Source organism: Capra hircus, chromosome 1 (genome assembly GCF_001704415.2).
Source record: "Capra hircus breed San Clemente chromosome 1, ASM170441v1, whole genome shotgun sequence".
Classification (NCBI taxonomy): domain Eukaryota; kingdom Metazoa; phylum Chordata; class Mammalia; order Artiodactyla; family Bovidae; genus Capra; species Capra hircus.
In genome coordinates, this window is record NC_030808.1 from 64411309 (window position 1) to 64431889 (window position 20581).

General features: G+C 38.2%; 1 protein-coding gene across 5 annotated transcripts in view; it reads right to left on the bottom strand.

The window, feature by feature from the left end:
• GSK3B (glycogen synthase kinase 3 beta) overlaps window positions 1–20581 on the bottom strand; it is a 217461-nt gene that overhangs the window by 76737 nt on the left and 120143 nt on the right. For all 5 annotated transcript variants that reach the window (XM_018042977.1, XM_018043204.1, XM_018043122.1 and 2 more), the window contains exon 4: window positions 2057–2167. In XM_018042977.1, the coding sequence (XP_017898466.1) occupies window positions 2057–2167 (111 nt within the window). The remainder of the gene's footprint in view (window positions 1–2056; window positions 2168–20581) is intronic.

A 20581-nucleotide genomic window follows, 5' to 3' on the forward strand; every position in this document is an offset into this window, starting at 1 on the left:
TAAAGCTTAAACTGTAACTACTAAGTGAATCTTTTGATACTCAAAACATTTACAGTCAATGCCATTTAATTTTCTAGAGTTATTTGTATAAAAGGTAAAATGCAAAAAATTGTACTTAAGATATCTGAACTTTTAAACTTAGTGAAAGTCACTCAGTCGTGTCCGACTCTTACAGTCCACAGAATTCTCCAGGCCAGAATACTGGAGTGGCTAGGCTTTCCCTTCTCCAGGGTTTAAACTTAAACTCCTAGTTAATTTTCACATTGTCATAGTTAAACAAATAATAATCTGTTTCTAATAATCTACTACAACTTCATAATTCAGTTCAGTTCAGTCCCTCAGTTGTGTCTGACTGTTTGCGACGCCATGGACTGCAGCACGCCAGGTCTCCCTGTCCATCACCACTCCTGCAGTTCACTCAAACTCATGTCCATTGAATCAGTGATGCCATCCAGCCATCTCATCCTCTGCTGTCCGCTTCTCTGTCCCCTCCAACCATCTCATCCTCTGCTGTCCGCTTCTCTGTCCCCTTCTCCTCCTGCCTTCAATCATTCCCAGCATTAGGGTCTTTTCAAATGAGTCAGCTCTTCGCATCAGGTGGCCAAAGTATTGGAGTTTTAGCTTCAACATCAGTCCTTCCAATGAATATTCAGGGCTGATTTCCTTTAGGATGGACTGGTTGGATTTCCTTGCAGTCCAAGGGACTCTCAAGAGTCTTCTCCAATACCACAGTTCAAAAGCATCAATTCTTCAGTGCTCAGCTTTCTTTATAGTTCAACTCTCACATCCATTCATGACTACTGGAAAAACCATAGCCTTAACTAGAGAGACCTTTGTTGGCAAAGTAATGGCTCTGCTTTTAATATGCTGTCTAAGTTGGGGATAACTTTTCTCCCAAGGAGTAAGCATCTTTTAATTTCACGGTCGCAGTCACGATCTGCAGTGATTTTGGAGGCCCCAAAATAAAGTCTGTCAGTGTTTCCACTGTGTCCCCATCTATTTGCCATGAAGTGATGGGACTGGATGCCATGATCTTAGTCTTCTGAATGTTGAGCTTTAAGCCAACTTTTTCACTCTCTTCTTTCACTTTCATCAACTAAAGAGGCTCTTTAGTTTTTCATATTCTGCCATAAGGGTGGTGTCATCTGCCTATCTGAGGGTATTGATATTTCTCCCTGCAATCTTGATTTCAGCTTGTACTTCATCCAGCCCAGCAATTTGCATTATCTATTTGGCATATAAATTATATATATATTGATATTTCTCCCAGCAACAACTTCATAATTATGCTGGATCAATTACCAGCCACTCTTAACATGGGTTGTAGGCTTCCCAGGTGGTTCAGTGGTAAAAGAATCCGCCTGCCAATGCAGGAGACCCGGAGACATAGGTTTGATCCCTGGGATGGGAAGTTCCCCAAGAGGAGGAAATGGCAACCCACTCCACTATTCTTGCCTGAAAAATTCCATGGACAGAGCAGCCTGGCAGGCTACAGTCCATGGGATCACAAAGAGTTGGACATAACTAACCATAAGCACTATTAACATGAGTTACAGCAAAGAAATAAGATTAATATTGTTATCAGATCCCCCAAATTAAATACCACCTCAACAAAGTCTCTGCATATTTAAAATCACCAAAAGTTTAAACTTCAGCTAAAGACACACTAATCTATAAATGGCAATAAAACACTGAATTTATTAATGTTTATAACCATATTTTTATAATTTTATGATATGCTTGCTCTGCACAATAAGGGATTTAAGAAATTAAATAAAAAGGTGCTATGGGTATCTAAATTAAAATCCATAATTATTTGTGAAAAAATTCATTTCTCAGAAAGATTACAAGTATTTTTAGTACCTGGGTCATGAAAGTTTAAAAGGTAAAGGCTTCACACTTAAACTGTAAACAATTATAATGAAACTCTAGAAATACCTACTTTGCAGCTTTCTCCCCTCAGTATGATGCAATAATATAGTTAAAACACACCCAGCACTCTCCTCTGCTCATAATAAATACCTCTAAAATGGGAAACTGCTCCATTTTTACATACCTTGACATAGATCACAGGGAGCGTCTGTTTGGCTCGACTATAGTGTCTGGCAACTCTGTAGACTGTTTCCGGAACGTAGTCCAGCACCAGATTAAGATAGACCTCATCTTTCTGAAAGAGTTTATTAAAAACAAACCAAAGAAACAAAATTAGGAACTAGTCTTTAAATATTCAAATTAGAGTAAATTCTCTACACATTCACTTATTTGGATTTTTAAAGCAAAGATTTATGTGGTCAATTTTAATTATAAAAAATAAATTCAGAATACAACCATAATAGCAAAAACAAATCTACTACATTTTTTTAAACTAACAATTTCATGGCAAAAACACAGTCATTTCAATACTGGTACAATTTCTAATCACATTTAAACTATTATTTTGGTTATACGATTTTAGAAGGTATCATCTGTCATAAAATTTAGTATTTTCTAGTTTGAGAATCACGGCCCTCACCTCATCCTATCAGGAAAGGTGTCACGGCAGGAGAGTAAGCACAGACCGGGGATCTAAGAGACGTGCACTGCTGCCCTCACTCTGCTGACTGACGCATTAGTGCAGTGCAGTCCAGTCGCTCAGTTGCGTCCACTCTTTGCGACCCCATGAATCGCAGCACGCCAGGCCTCCCTGTCCATCACCATCTCCCGGAGTCCACTCAGACTCACGTCCATCGAGTCCATGATGCCATCCAGCCATCTCATCCTCTGTCGTCCCCTTCTCTTCCTGCCCCCAATCCCTCCCAGCATCAGGGTCTTTTCCAATGAGTCAACTCTTCGCATGAGGTGGCCAAAGTACTGATGCATGCAAGGCATTTAATCTGTATATGCTTCCATTTCTTCAACTACAACATGAAAAGCGGGACTTCAAAATTTCTTTACCCTTACAAAAAGATTTTATAGTTATCTGTAGCCTGTAATTAGTAAAATAACCACTTGTATTCTACAATTAACTGAACAAAAAGAAAAGAATAACTTATAAGGCACTGAGTTACCATACTCACAAGAATACTACAAGTCTTAATGTTTAAACATCCATTCACAGCAGCATAAAGACACCAACCCAAGAGCAGGGGAAAGAAAGAAGGGAATTCCAACTAAGTACCAAGGAGGAAAGAAGAACAGAGTGCTACCTTCACCATGTTCATGTGAATATCAGATAAGAAAACTGAAGCAGAACACAAAGCTGAGAATCCCTGTGTTCAAGTCTAGAACTGGTTGCTGAGTGGGTAAATCTGGAGGCAAAACTTCACAATCTTCCCAGTTTGAAGTCATGTTATCTAACAAACTAAAGGGGGGGATTTCAATTTTCAGCATTTATTATGGCAGCAGTCACTGCAGAGAAAGTAAGGAAGTAAGTTCAGTTCAGTTCAGTCGCTCAGTCCTGTCTGACTCTTTGCGACCCCATGAATCGCAGCACGCCAGGCCTCCCTGTCCATCACCAACTCCCGGAGTTCACTCACACTCAGGTCCATCGAGTCAGTGATGCCATCCAGCCATCTCATCCTCTGTCGTCCCCTTCTCCTCCTGCCCCCAATCCCTCCCAGCATCACAGTCTTTTCTAATGAGTCAACTCTTCGCATGAGGTGGCCAAAGTACTGAGTTTCAGCTTTAGCATCATTCCTTCCAAAGAACACCCAGGGCTGATCTCCTTCAGAATGGACTTGTTGGATCTCCTTGCAGTCCAAAGGACTCTCAAGAGTCTTCTCCAACACCACAGTTCAAAAGCATCAATTCTTCGGCGCTCAGCCTTCTTCACAGTCCAACTCTCACATCCATACCTGACCACAGGAAAAACCATAGCCTTGACTAGACGGACCTTAGTCGGCAAAGTAATGTCTCTGCTTTTGAATATGCTCTCTAGGCTGGTCGTAACTTTTCTCCCAAGGAGTAAGCGTCTTTTAATTTCATGGCTGCAGTCACCATCTGCAGTGATTTTGGAGCCCAGAAAAATAAAGTCTGACACTGTTTCTACTGTTTCCCCATCTATTTTCCATGAAGTGATGGGACCAGATGCCACAATCTTCGTCTTCTGAATGTTGAGCTTTAAGCCAACTTTTTCACTCTCCTCTTTCACTTTCATCAAGAGGCTTTTTAGTTCCTCTTCACTTTCTGCCATAAGGGTGGTGTCATCTGCATATCAGAGGTTATTGATATGTCTCCCGGAAACCTTGATTCCAGCTTGTGTTTCTTCCAGCCCAGAGTTTCTCATGACGTACACTGAATATAAGTTAAATAAGCAGAGTGACAACATACAGCCTTGATGTACTCCTTTTCCTATTTGGAACCAGTCTGTTTTTCCATGTCCAGTTCTAATTGTTGCTTCCTGACCAGCATAAAGATTTCTCAAGAGGTAGGTCAGGTGGTCTAGTATTCCCATCTCTTTCAGAATTTTCCAATACCCAGCTGTTGATGTGACTGGTGATAGAAGCAAAGAAGTAGGGTGCAGGTAAAAGACATATCATCTAAAGTCAGTATGAAAGGGCATTTCAGTTCAGTTCAGTCGCTCAGTTTTGTCCGACTCTTTGCATCCCCATGAACTGCAAGCACGCCAGGCCTCCCTGTCCATCACCAACACCCGGAGTTCATCCAAACCCATGTCCATCGAGTTGGTCATGCCATCTAACCATCTCATCCTCTGTCATCCCCTTCTCCTGCCCTCAATCTTTCCCAGCATCAGGGTTCTTTCCAATGAGTAAGTTCTTCGCATCAGATGGCCAAAGTATTGGAGTTTCAGCCTCAACATCAGTCTTTCCAATGAACACCCAGGACTGATCTCCTTTAGGATGGACTGGTTGGATCTCCTTGCAGTCCAAGGGACTTTCAGGAGTCTTCTCCAGCACCACAGTCCAAATGCATCAATTCTTCGGCTCTCAGCTTTCTTCACAGTCCAACTCTCACAGCCATACATGACCACTGGAAAAACCATAGCCTTGACTAGACGGACCTTTGTTGGCAAAGTAATGTCTCAGCTTTTTAATATGCTATCTGCTGCTACTGCTAAGTTGCTTCAGTCGTGTCCAACTCTGTGCAACCCCACAGACAGCAGTCCAACAGGCTCCCCCATCCCTGGGATTCTCCAGGCAAAGAACACTGGAGTGGGTTCCCATTTCCTTCTCCAAATATGCTATCTAGGTTGGTCATAACTTTCCTTCTAAGGAGTAAGCATCTTTTAATTTCACCGCTGCAATCACCATCTGCAGTGATTTTGGAGCCCCCCAAAATAAAGTCTGCCACTGTCTCCACTATTTCCCCATCTAATTGCCATGAAGTGATGGGACCAGATGCCATGATCTTCGTTTTCTGAATGTTGAGCTTTAAGCCAACATTTTCACTCTCCTCTTTCACCTTCATCAAGAGGCTCTTTAGTTCTTCTTTTGTTTCTGCCATAAGGGTGGTGTCATCAAGACAGAAAACTACATTCAAGATGTGTGTGTCAAAGAACACAGCAGATCTCAGCAAACAGTTTATTAAGATAGGATGCCATTGACGCTACTACCTTTACACTTTTCCCCAGTCTTTCATGGTCTCCTCTCCTTCCTCCATAGCTAGCTTAAATTCCCTGATCCAGAATTACCCTCACTTTCTAACAAGGGATTTGGTAAAGAACAGCAAAGCCCTGCTCCCTGTTTTTATAACTCTTTTTTCATCCTCACCCTCAGTTTGTAACCTTGCTTGCACCACTACATGTACCCATTTTCCAGCTTCTGTCCCTATATACTTTTCTTCACTACTCTAAGTAGAGATACGCTGACCAAGCCCCTTTCTAAGCCAAACTCTGCTGCATGTAAACAAACTACTCTGCTCTTCCTACTCATACTCATGGCTTTAGTAATTTTTTTTTTCTGTCGATTATTTTCTTTTTCTGAGAGCATTACGTGCTATTATTTCGATAAAACAAACAAACATTCTCTCTAATCACCCTGATAACCACCATCCTATTTTCTGGCACCTTTTAACAGCAAAATTCTTCAGAAAAGGGGTCTAAATTGACTTCCTCCAATACCTTGTTCTTCTCCTTCTCTATAAAACTTACTCCAGTAGAATTTCACCACCACTATTCCCTCAGAATTATTCATTAAGGTCAATAATCTCCTTGTTGCTGTATTCAATGCCAATTTTCAGACATCATCTTTCCCCTCTCTTATACCTGACTTAGCAATGATCTGAAATAATCAATCATGTTCCCTTCTTTGAAATACTTGCTTCAGTTGGATTTTAGGACACTACACTCTTTTGGCTTTCATCCTATCTTAAGGACAGTTCTCTGGCTCTCTATTTCTTCTATGCTTTATCTCTTAAGGAACACAAGATTCTAAGGCTCAGTCCTCAGATCTCTGTTCTCTGTGTAAGTCCACTCATCCAGTCTAATGGCTCGGTATTACTAAACACTGATGACTTCCAAATTCATATGTATCCTGGATCTCTGCCTTTAAGGATATACTCTCCAGGCTAGTATATCCAATATGCACTTGACACTGTTCAGGCTAAAAAGCTTAGAATCATCATTTCTTCTCCACTCTCTTTCTCCCAAACATATACATACATTCCCATATCAAAAGAGTCTAATGGTTCCATCTGTAAAATTATCCAGGATCCAGCCACTACTTACCATCTTCACTGCTACAACCCTGGTCTGAGCTACTCTGAACTCTCACCTGGATTACTGCAATATCCTCCTAAACAGTCTCCCTGCTTCTAACTCCAGCCCTTTACAATCCAACATCAATAAAATATAAAGTAGCTTGTATCTCTTCTACTCCACTTCATTAAGATTTATTCTTACAGATAAATGGTCTACAAGCTCCTACACATACACTTCCTTACTTCCCTCTGCTCACTCCTCTCTGGAGACAAGAGCGTCCTGCTGTTTGTTGAACACATTTGGCAGGCTCTGACATTCAGGGACTCTGAACTGATCAGTCTTTCAGTCTGGAATGTTATTCCCCAGATATACACACAGCTCACTCTAGTCAACTCCTTCAAATCTTTGCTCTAGTGTGACTTTCAGAGTGGCTTTCCCTAGTTCTCCCATTCCAAATTGTAACCCATTCCTCTACCCCCAGTTCCCATCAGGGTTCATCATTTTCCCAGGGATACTTATCACGTTCTAACCAGAGTTTACTTTTTATTGTTAGCTTCTGCCCCATGAGGACTGAGCTCCATGAAGGAAAACTTTTTTTTTGTTTTGTCCTCTGCTCTATTTTCAACTAGAATAGTGTCCAGCACACAGTAGGTATTCAAAAAACACTTGCTGAATAAATGAAGATCAGAGGGAATGGATACTACCTAAAAATTAGGATGATGGTCTGCCAAGTTTTAACTAAATAACACTATGAAAAGTGGCTATGGAGAAGAGGGAAATTGGGAAAATGAGAAAGTAGCATGAGCAGCTGGAAACCTATAAGAATCCAAGGCCTGGACCAGGACATAGGCAATAAGGATTTTTAAAAAATGAGCTATGGGGCAGGTATACTGTATACTGGCTACTTAAACCAGACAGTAATAGAGAACCTGGGAAACAAAGAAGTTTGGATTTATTTAGCAGTCTCTAAACTTGGGCAATTAGGTAGGTAATGAGACAAGGAACATAGAAAGAGCAAAAAGGTGTGAGGGGGGAAAAAGTTAGTTGAACTTTTACTTAATGAATATGAGGACATTTTAGGTAGCTATGTTTTGTAGGTGACTGGAAATACCTAGATGGTTGGTCAAGTCAAATTCAGGAAACTAGAGTAGAGCATAGTTAGAGACTCAGGCAGTAGCTGAAACTATAAGAACAGAACCATTCACTTAAAAGCGAGGAAAGGAGTATAAGATCCTTGAAATTTAAGAAGCAGGAGGCCTTAGGGGGAAAACTCAGCAACAAGAAGTAAGAGAAATAAAGGAGCAAGGGACGACTAGCACTGAAAGACCCAAAGCTGAGTTTTAATAATCTTGAGATGGGGAATGGCAAAGTGTTTCAATAGCAGGAAGGATGCAACTGAAAAGGCTTCTGAATCTGGTATGAAATGGTTCAGTGATGGTGCTGGAAAGAGTAGTTTCAGTCCATGGTGCCAGTAGCAACCAACCTGTACTGAGTTCAAGAGTGAGCAGATGGCAGGTGAGAAATAGAAGGCAGTTAATCTAGTTTGTTCTTACAAAATCCCTAATAGTACAAGCAAGGAGAGAACTGTTAACTTGAGGGGAAATAGAAGTCAAATTTAAAAAAAGTTACTGTGCTTTTTGTTTGTACTTTTTAATGGCTAAGAGAACCAAATTTATTTGTAAGATAAAAATAGAATAAAGTTTTAAGAAAGGAAAGGGATAACTGATGAACCAAGGTTCTAGAACATGACAAGAAGAGGAAATCAAAAACGCAGAGAAGGTATACTCTTGTAGTAATTAAGAGGCAAGGTTAGCATGAGTCACACGAACTACACAGAAGTCCCAACTCTGCTACTACCAGTTATGTGACCACAGCAGGTTACTTTACCGCTTGAAGCCACAGTCCACTGTAACACAGTACTGGCTAATGATACATACTTTAAAAGATTGTCATGAAATTGTAAGAGATGATCCATATACAACTCTTGAAGCTTATTACCTGGCACAGAATAAAGATTTAGCTTTAACTATCAATTTTAAAAAGAAACAATACCATATTTTTTTCTGTACATCTAAAATAAGTGATTAGGTGTTAGGCAGAATATGTAAAATGAATGCTATGTCTGATGACCCCATTTCTTATAAAAGGTGATTAATACAGATGTCAAAATTATTCTCTTTAAACTATTATATGATTACAGGTTTCTTGATTTAAAAAAAATCTTTTGACAAAGCTAATCACAATGAGTGACCTGGAAATATGTATGGTAATTTAATTCATTTGCTAAATAATCATACCAAAAGTGAAGAACAAACAGACTAAAAAATGAATAACAAGTTCAAGGAAGATTGAACTTGGAGGGTCCAATTATATTTGAAGCAATAGTTTGCAGATTAATATAAGTCTATTTTTGTACATATTTTCCTTTATTAAGGGTTGCAAAAGCCTAAACAACACATGTAGATGTGTGAAGCCAAAATGTTTAACACAGTAAGAGGTGGTAGCTGGTAAAAATAGATTAGATTAAGATATAATTAAAAGCATGTTACTTAAAAAAAAAAAAAAAAAACACAATGTGCCTGTCAAATAAAACGTATCAGGGGATGGATCTGGCAGTCAATTTATAATTTACTGACTTTAACAAACCACCTAATATCGCCACAAACCTAGGGAAAATGCCTCAAAATGGAAGACCAAATTAGAATTTAAAGACGCTAGTAGTCTAGAATGCTAAGCCAAATCAACAATAAAAAATTTAAGAAAGATAAATATAAAACCCTATGATTAAAATCAAAGTATCAATTCATTACATAAAAAGACAGATAAGACTTGATAGTAATTCATCTGGAAAATAAATGATAGGTGTAACTGAATAGAGCTCAAAAGGAATCAACATTGAGATGCAGCTAATGAAAAAATTTGATGCATTATTAGGTGTTACAGAAGAAGTACTGTGTTCAGATCAACAAAGAAAATTCCACTCTACTTTGCATAATTCAGGCTTTATTTGATGTACGAATGATATCCATTTTTAGGCACTATATTTTATTCATAATATTAACAAAATACCACAAAACCAGGTCAACTGTTTTCATTTATTACACTCTGAGAAATATGGAGACTCAAATTATATTTGGAGTAGTACTTTGCAGATTAATATGTCTATCTTTTTGCTCAAATAAATTCTATTTATTCACTCTATTAATTAATCAAAAGCTTGTCAGTTTTCTTTAGAACCACAGTTGAGGTCTGTCCATTTTTTGTAGGTATAGTGTTAACTGTCCTTTGACATGCAAAAATTGTTGTTTTAAGTATCTTCATTTTCTGAGACACAGGAGGTATCTTATATTCAAAGGCTCTTTGAACAACCTTTCACTTTTCATGGCTCTGTGCTTGTATTCAAATCAAATCCACTTTAAAAAAAGTATAAGTAACTGGGTCCTAAGACTAAAACAAAAAAAAAAAACAAACCAAGAAGAAATACCACCAATAGTGTTTTGAAATAAATGGGCTCAAAATCATATTCTTTAAATGCTCTTGTTACACCTGGAGATGTTCTGCCATAAATTAAACAACCTCAGGAATAAACCTCCCTGAGGGGAAAGTGCCCATTCCTAGGAAATGTCATCACAGCAGAGATATAATATTTTCATGTTCCTGAAGTAGTTTTGTAGCAGTTATCTTTTTATCAAAAGATCATTTAAGAGACTGAGGATATCATTTCTAATTTTTTGAAAAATCTCAGGCCTGTTGTTTTCTTAACACAATGTCTTTTGAGTTATCAAACAGAATGCCTGAATATTCACAGATTAGCAGAAAATTTTAAAAACTAAGTGCAAAACACAACCTATAAAGAGTATCATTTAGCTGGAGACACTGAAAACAGTCTCCTAACATAATAAGAAAGTAGATTTCAAAAAACAGTTACTAGGCTTCCAAACTACATGATGTATAATTCTAAGAATATTTCTCTCCATGGTTCACTTCTCATTTTTATTAATAAACTATTCTCTAACCAGTCAATCCTAAAGGAAATCAACCCTGAATATTCACTGGAAGGACTGATGCTGAGGCTGAAGGTCCAATACTTTAGCCACCTGATGCAAAGAGCCAACTCACTGGAAAAGACTCTGATGCTAGGAAAGATTGAGGGCAGGAGAAGGGGGCAACGGGGATGAGATGGTTAGATGGCATCACCAACCCAATGGACATGAGTTTGAGCAAACTCTGGGAGACAGCGAAGGACAGGGAGGCTTGGCGTGCTGCAGTCCATGTCATGTCCAGTTAAGAGTCATGTCTGACTCTTTGCTTGAGTCGCAAAAATCGGACATGACTTAGTGACTGAACAACAACAAACTGCTGATAGCTCCTCCTCTATGAGCTCCACTCTAAAATTGTTCACTTTTAAGTCAAGAAATTTAGATGACAAAATCTCAGCAAAAGCTGGGATAATTTCGTCCACTGGAAAACAGATATAACTTACTATGATGCTCTTACCCCAACTTTTCAACTTGCACAAACAAAGTTGCTTGAAGATGCAGTTGTAAGTAGAATTGCGTTATCATTCTAAAAATTTGATGGGATGCAAAGCAGCATGCAAGAGAACCCAGTAAAAAGCATTCAGCAAACTATCATGGTGACCCAGGGTTCTCCTCAGAATTGAGTTTAGGGTACCTGCACTGCAGAAAAATCTTCAAAGTAGATGCCTTTTCTCTGATGAATGTGCCAGGCTGGTTAAAGATGGAAATAATACTAACAGGAAACGGTATGGATTAGGAAAAAGAGAAATATTCTTTTGCTTGGGAGACTGGGGGAGGGGATGGGGAAGGTGCTGAGCACCTAGCATACAACAATGATTAAGGCAAGCTTCATCTTTATCTCACTCCTTCAAAGAAAAGAAATACTAAAATGACACAAAATCTTGATAAAAACTGTACCAGAAGAAAAAAAAATGTGTGTTTGCAAATACTGGAGGACAAAATATTTATATGCTATTAAGGGAAACAATGCCAATCTGACTACATAAAAATGTAAAGCTTAAAAAGAAACAGAACCAAATAAAAATATGACAATTTGGGGAAAAAACTGTTTACACATGATAAAGAGCTTACTTGTTTTTGTTTATAATACAAATAGCTCCTGTACATCAATAAGAAAAGACTAACATTCTAATAGAAGAAAATGGAAAGGGGCACAAATATATGGCCATACAAATGGCAAACAAAAATGTAGAAAGATGCTCACTCTCATTCATAATTAAAGAAAGGCCATAAGATAACAATGAGCTACCATTTCTTACATACCAAATTGGAAAATAAATTAAACCTGAGAAAACTAAGTATTGGAAAGCTGTCTGTCCAAAATGCACCATTTTACACTTCTGGTGAAAGCCCCAATTCTTGCGATCTTTGGGGAAGTCAGTGGGCTAAAATATTCACCCCAAAGTGAAGATGAACAGACACATCCAATTTGACTCAGCAATGCCATGTCTAGGAATGAAGTCTATGAAAACAATTCTGTGCCTGTGCCTCTGTGTATGTACATGCACACACACAAAGATGACTAAAGATTTGTGAAAAGAAATTTAAAATAATCTACATGCCCGAAAGTAAAGACATGTTCAAAATACAAAACCAAAACAAAACTGAAGCCCACAGTAATTGAGTTATGACAAAGGAAAACAGACGGTTAGCCGCAAAGAGCTCCCAACGATCAAAGCAGGAACATTTGATTACTAATAATAATAAAAATAGAATGTTTAAAATTATGAATGAGATTGAGCATCTTTCTACAATTTTTTTTAAATTTTTATAATACTACAAAAAAGTACTATTACATTATGCTGCTGCTACTGCTGCTAAGTCATATCAGTCGTGTTGGACTCTGTGCAACCCCATAGATGGCAACCCACCAGGCTCCTCTGTCCCTATTACATTATAACACAAAGTATAAAGTAAATATGCATAAGTCCACACTGATATAAACAACAGCTTAATAAAGAAACAATCATCACCCAAAAGAAATCCAAATAATTTACACAGCGACTTTACCCTTAAGGAAAATAACCGCCCTCTTCTTAGGTGTGGGCTGTGGATAGCAACTTCCTTTCAAAGGATACAGCATGGAAGAGGGGAGAGAGTAACTTTACAGTAGAGAAAACTGAAAAATACAAGGTCAGCCAGGTGATGAAGATTAATAGCAAATCGTGTTGACAGCACATACCCTTGATGTGATATGCTGAAAATGGCACTCTGTGGTCTTTTTCCAAATAACCTATAGCTCTAGTTTCTTATGAGAAAAATTCCAACACCGAGGCAGTCTACAAAATATCTACCTACCACTACACAAAACCACCAATGTCATCAAAAACAAAGGAAGTCTGAGAAACTGTCATGGCCAAGGGGAACCTAGGGGACATAGTAACTAAATGCACTAAGATAGCTTCAATGGGATTATGGAAGAGAAAACAGACATTAGGTAAAAACCAAGGAAACCTGAATAAACTTTGGACATTAGTTAATAATTATCTATCAGTAATGGTTCATTAATTGTAATACATGTACCATACTGATATTAGATGTTAATAATAAAGGAAATTGGGTGCAGGGTCTAGGCACACAGACATAAAAGGCCATATTATTATGCTGTTATGGTAACATATGATATGCTGCTGCTGCTGCTAAGTGGCTTTAGTCGTGTCCAGCTCTGTGCGATCCCACAGACGGCAACCCAGCAGGCTCCTCCAGCCCTGGGATTCTCCAGGCAAGAATACTGGAGTGGGTTGCCATGTCCTTCTCCTACATATGATATATGTGCTCATATATGCACATAGGAAATTTGCCTAGGTGGAAAGAGATTTGGGGGTTTTAAGGATTAGGGTTTAGATCTTATTTTTGTCTTCTACCCCTCTGTTATTTCAATTTTTTTTTTTTACAGTATGAATGAAGAAATATTTTAGTTTCACTAAAATATTATGATAACATAAAACAAGGTGATAATTAATAATAAAAAGGAACTCATAGATTCACATTTTCAAGCAGATGATAGTCGGCATCTTACTGCTGTAAATAACATTTATAACTCAAGAGGAGGTCTAGATAATTCATCCACTTCAGGGAGTTTTACATTACCTATATATTTATTCTTTAGGTCACACTCCAACAAAAACGTCAGCATTTCTTCAGTAAAAGTTTCATCGGATTTTCTATTTCTATTATACTGTAAGATAAATCACCATGAAACTTAAAGAAAAATACAAAACTGGTCTTATTTAGGTAATCTCTTTATTTCAGTGAATAAAATTCCTTGTTATCAGTCATTTTCACACAGTAAAAAAGGTGAGAGAGAAAAGCCAGAGGCATTAATTTTGTAAACTCGACTACATATATACTTAGCCACAACTCTGTATAACATTTCTGCATGTATGTCATTTCTGTAACAGGATTTCATTTAATTTAAAACGGCAACACACCAAAAAATCCTTTTCCTATAGGGAAGCTGACAAACAATTATGAAACTACTTTTACTTTCTCAGCTTCACATCCCACTACTGGCCCCATAACTCCCTACTTTATATACCTGAAATCTTGAAATACCTGTATCTCCTCTACATAGACTACGCTGTTTAACTCCAACAAACTTTTCAAAAATCCTGTACTTCTAAACTTGACACATACCTATTCTGCACTATATATCAAAATAGCTCTTATTTGGGCTTCAAACCCTGAATAACCATCACCTCTCCTATGTAATTCATTTGCTGACCCCTCTGTATAATTTATTACTTTCCTCCATACTGTTTCTACTCCTAATACAAGTAAGTGTCATTCCATGTATCATTTTGCAGTATATTTCCCTCCTGTCCTCCTTCAAATTCAAGATTCTACACTTTGTACCTAAAACACTATACAATGCAGGTAAATTGAAGTAAGTTTTACAATTTGAAGAGAATAGGTGGTTGGAAAGAAAACACACTTTACAGCTGAAGAATCTACGTTTGAAAGTGGTTCCTACAATTACTAACTATACAACACCAGGCAAATTCTTTAATCACACAAGACTTCCATTTTTCCAATGATAAAACTAACAAAATAGAATATTAGCTATCTAGTAGTACTACATGATGGAGAAGGAAATGGCAACCCACTCCAGTATTCTTGCTTGGAGAATCCCAGGGACGGGGGATCCTGGTGGGCTGCCGTCTATGGGGTCGCACAGAGTCGGATACAACTGAAGTGACCTAGCAGCAGTACTACGTGATTTTTAAATGAGAAAAATGTATTTCAAAAGCACTTTATAAATCATAAAATATTAAGAAAAATTGCATATTTATGATTTAAGACATTATGTAATTCCAGTTAACCAAATGAATATCTCTAGGAATTTGAATTTGATTAAATTATACATAAAGTGTGTTTATCTAATATTTTAAAATATTTATTTTTGTATATGTTTAATAAAGTATTAGTAAAATGGTGCTAATTTTTTGTGTTTGCTTAAACTTAAAATTAATGAGGTAAAAAGACATAAGATGATTAGCATATGCTCAGTCATTACTTTTTAAATTTATCCCTCTACAATACAGTATGCACCCACTACAGTTGGAGGCCTCTATTTTATTAACCTTTTCTACCAAGAATAACAATTTCACTAAGTAGTCCACAAAGTGAGGAAAATAATAAGAGGGGGAGCAAGACTTCTGGAACAGCAGTAAAAGGAGTTTAGATCTTCTCCTCAGCAAAGCAAAATGATAAAATACTTAGCCAACAACTGTGAAGTATCTGGAAATTGTTCTAAGGGCACACAGCAAGTAAGAAATGAATCTTGATAAGAACTGCAAGAATCTATGGCATTTTAGCAAAGACCTGTACCTTTACCCTGTCATCCTATCTCCATGTATGGGAAGCTCTATTCAGGACTCTCTCTGCGAAAGAGTTGAACATGACTGAGCGACTGAACAACAATCCAGCACTCTACTCCAGACAGCACCCTCTCCTCTCAGCTCCTAGTCAAGGACTACAGTTTCACCCCAGGAGGGACAAGCTAGCTGCACTCCAAGTTGCAAAAGATTTATCCTAGCCAAGAGAACTGTCTCTCCCTTCCCCCACTCAGCCCCCACAAGTAAGTCAGAGAAGCCCTACTCCAGGCATAGTAGGCTGAAGCCCTTGACAGTCTCATCCTCAATTTGCTCACAGGAACAGCTCCCATGCTGGGAGGGCCAACTTGTGAAGACTAGGGGGTGCCATTGCTACTGCCCCTCTTTCGGTGCCTTCTCATACAGTGGGAGCGTAACTCTGGGAAAAGTGAGTCCTCATCCAGTTCTAGGGTGGGAGCGCAGGGGTTCTATCCAGGGAGAAAGGCAGGCTATGTGCTCTATTGCAAGACGTTAACTATTTGCAATACAGAAGGAAGAACTCTAGCCTACAACTGTTGCCTGAAACCAACGGAGATCTTTGCTGTTGTTCAGTTGCCCAGTCATTGTCTGACTCTTTGTGACCCCACGGACTGCAGCACACCAGGCCTCCTTGTCCCTCATCATCTCCTGAAATTTGCCCAAGTTCAGGTCCATTGCATCCATCCGTGGTGATGCCATCCAGCCATCTCATTCTCTGATGCCCTCTTCTCCTTCTGCCCTCAATCTTTCCCCTTCATGGATCACTGCCTTGTCGTGGCAAAGGGGCTTGTGTAACTCAATGAAGCTATGAGACATGCCATGTAGGGCCACCCAATATGGACAGGTTGTAACAGAGAGTTCTGACAAAATGTGATCCACTAGAGGAAGGAATGGCAAACTATCCCAGCATATTTGCTGTGAGAACCTCATGAACTGTATAAAAGGAGATCTTTGTAGACAGCAATTAAGAGGAGGCTGGTAGGCTCATGGCACAAACAAGGCAAGGCATCATTAAGTTTAACAGAAAGAACCAAGGGAAAACATAGTCAAGAAGAGCCTACTTGGAATTACAGTCATCTCTGTAAGTTGATAAGGATGTGCACAGCTGCTAGCTGAGCAGGACGGGACAAACCTGAAGCACTCCCTGAGTTGCCCAGATACATCAACATACAGCAGAAGTACTATTGCCACAAGTGGCTTACAAACAACCTCTGACCATACACTTGAGTAAACAATAAGCCACTCTAAGGCAATAGCAACTCCCAGGAAGTAAAATCATATTCATCTTGGCAGAGAAAAAGACTGAGTGTCCAAGGCTATAGCCTCTCAGGAGCAATGAGAGGGGAAATTCCGATCTATCAGTTCCTAGTTCAACATGTGGCAAACAAATAATGAACTTCCTGAACTATGACAACAGCATTCAAGCCAATCACACATCCAATGGTATAGGATAAAAATATAACTGGCTAATGAGACTTGAAACATAGCCTTTGACCAATATATGACATTTAAAAGAGGAACGATCTCTAATCAATCTCTAATCAAATTGATCTCTAATCAATAACCTTAACTTCTACTTGAAAAATTAGGGGGGAAAAAAGGGCAAAATAAAACCATAGGAAGAAAATAATGAAGACCAGAACAGCAATAAATACACTGGAGAACAGAAAAGCAATTAAAAAATTAATGAAACCAAAAGTTGGTTCATTGGGGAAAAAAAAATCAACAAAATTGATAGGCCTTTAGCTGACTGACCAAGAAACAAAAAAGAGAGAAGACTCAAATTATCAAACCAGGAATGAAAGCAGAGACATCACAACTGACCTTACAGAAACAAAAATAATTTTAAGGGAAAAGTATTAACTTTACATCAATATATAAGACAATTTAGATGAAATGAAAAAATCACCAAAATGGACAAAAGAAGAAATGAAAAATCTAAGTATACTTATTACAAGTAGAGTAAGTGAATTAGTAATTTTAAATTTACCACAATAAGTCATCTGTTGTAAATGGCTTCACTGGAGAAATCTGCCAAACTTTCAAAGAAACAATACCAATTCTTCAGGAAATTTTTCAAAAAAATAGAAGAGGAAAACACTTTCTAACTTATTCTATGAGGCCAGTATTACTCTGATACCAAAACCAGACAAAGTCATCATGAACTGGGCAAAGAAAGAAAGATGGCTAAAGAACATGAATAAAGATGCAAAAATCCAGAGAGAGTACTCTATCCCAAAACAGAAGAATACTTATTCTTCTCAAGTGCACATGGGATATTATCCAGAATAGGTCATATATTAGGCCATGAGACAAATCTCAGTAAGTTTTAAAAGACTAAAATTATACAAAGCATCTTCTCTAACCACAATGAAATTAAAACCAGAAATTAAAAAATTCAAAACGTGTGGAAATTTTAGCACAGTGTTATAGCAAACTGTTACAGCAAACTTTTAGCACACTGTTAACAACCAAACAGGCCAAAGAGGAAATAAAGCAAACACATCTTTACACAAGAAAAATCAGAAAACACTTAAGAGATAAATGAAAACAAAAACAAAAACTCAATGGAGGCAGCAAAGCAGTACTCGGGAATATACAGAGAGAAGATCTTAAATCAATAACCTAACTTTATACACTAAAGAACAAGAAAAAGAAGAGAAACTAAACCGAAAGCTACCAGAAGAAAGAAAATAATAAAGATTAAACCAGAAATAGGTAGCTCAGTGGTAAAAGAATCTGCCTGCCAATGCCAGAGACACAGGTTTGATCCCTGGGTTGGGAAGATCCCCTAGAGGTGTGGAAATGGCAACCCACTCCAGGATTCTTGCCTGGAGAACCCCACAGACAGAGGAAGCCTGGAGGACGACAGTCCACTGGGCTGCAAAGAGTCGGACACGGCTGAGCGCACACCTAAAATAAGAGAACAGAAAAAAACAACAGGTTCGAGGAAACCAAAAGTCGGTTCTTTAAAAAGATCAACAAAACTGACAAACTTTCAGTTAGACTGACAAAGAAATAAGAGAGAAGACATAAAAAACTAAATCAGAAATGAAAGTAAGGATATTACTATCGACCTTACAGATATAAGGACTATAACAGAATATGATGAATAAACTGTATACCAACAAATTAGATAATGTAGATGAAACTGATAAATTACTAGAAACACACCAATTGGTAAAGTGACTCAAGATGAAATACAAAATCTCAACAAACTTATTTAACAAAAGATTCAATCAGTGGTCAAAAACTTCCCCAAAAGTAAAGGCCAGCGCCGAATGGTTTCAATGATAAATTCTAACAAACATTTAAAGAAGAATTAAGAACAACCCTCTCAAAAACTCTTCCAAAAATACAGAAAAGAAAAAAACTGCCAAGTGTTTAGGTTAATTCCTGTCATATAGTAAGCACCATGTAAGTCTGGGCTATTATTACTATTTATTTACTATTACTATTATTATTATTGGGCTTTCCCAGTCACACACTGGTAAAGAATCCGCCTGCAATGCAGGAGATGCATGTTTGATTCTGGGGTCAAGATGATCCCTTGAAGAAGGAAATGGCAGCCCACTCCAGTATTCTTGCCTGGGAAATCCCATGGACAAAGAAGCCTGGTGGGCTACAGTCCATGGAATCACAAAGAGTCAGACACTACTGAATGAGCACATATACACTATTATTATCATACAGCAAAAGGCTGCTGCTAAGCTGCTAAGTCACTTCAGTCGTGTCTGACTCTGTGCGACCCCATGGACAGCAGCCCACCAGGCTCCCCCGTCCCTGGGATTCTCCAGGCAAGAACACTGGAGTGGGTTGCCATTGCCTTCTCCGAGCAAAAGGCTACTTACTTCTAAAAGTTCCCCAAAGTAGACACTATGTAATCTCCCCTTGCCCAACGATCATTACTAAGATACACTGCTTCTAGTGCTAAACTGTATAGCAATAATACACAAAATCTGGAGACAGACTGTGGAGTTGATTCCTAATTTTGCCACTCCGTAGTTGTATGAGTCTTAGGTCATACAGCTTACTTAACTCTGACTGCCTTAATTTCTTCTTCTATAAAACAGGAAAAGTAACCCATTCTTTCCTGGGTTACAGTAAGGGTGAAGTGAGGTATAAAGTATGTGTAAAAGGGCTTAGAGCAATGTCTGGACACATAGCAAGTGCAATATATATTTGCTATTACTTAGTAATTTGTAAGCTAATGTGTTAATTATATACCATGTGCTATGATAAGCACTTATATTACATTTTTTTCCTTGCAAAATCCCTACTATACAGATGACAAGGGTTGAAAAGGCCTTTCAAAGGTAATACTACCTGTCATACTGCTATGAAGTGACGGAAATAGGATGCAAACCCAAGTATTTCTGGATACAAAGCCAGAGCTCTTTACTTTTCATAATGGATTCACCTCAACCGTTTTCTCGCCAGGGCTAGTGACAAACAGGCAAAATCAAGCATACCATTCTTCTCCCTGATCCCAGAGGAAGTTGTACAAACCTCCCTTTCGGAACACAGCCCTCTGCACAGTTACTATCAACAGCAAAGTTGGTATGAGGAATAATATCAACTGGACATCCTTGCTATTTATAAACCGTCTCTCATACACAAAGAGGGAGAGTCTTATTTAAGAAAGATAGCTTTTATTACTCCATAATCAAACTGTGATGAACCACAGGTAAAACAATTTTATATGTAAGGTTAGGGAAATATTTCTTAAAGAAAACTATTACTTGATTTAAATAAAATCTAAGTCTCTTGTAAAAACAACAAACAGTTTCCATACTTCTGCAGAGTCCCAGGCTTCTACAAACGTGAGCTGCAACTCAGAGAAGGCAAAGTCAGTTGCCTCATACTCCAGTTTCAATCAGGAACAACTTTGCTTTTTATCTGTTCTACGGGTAGAACAGAGGTTCTTCATAAATTTCATTTAGGAGGGAAAGGTTTCTACTGCTGAATACTGACACTAAGAAACACTATTCTATAAGATACTTGGAATTCACTAAAGTATTATAAACCCAGAGTTTCAAAACATTGAAAAA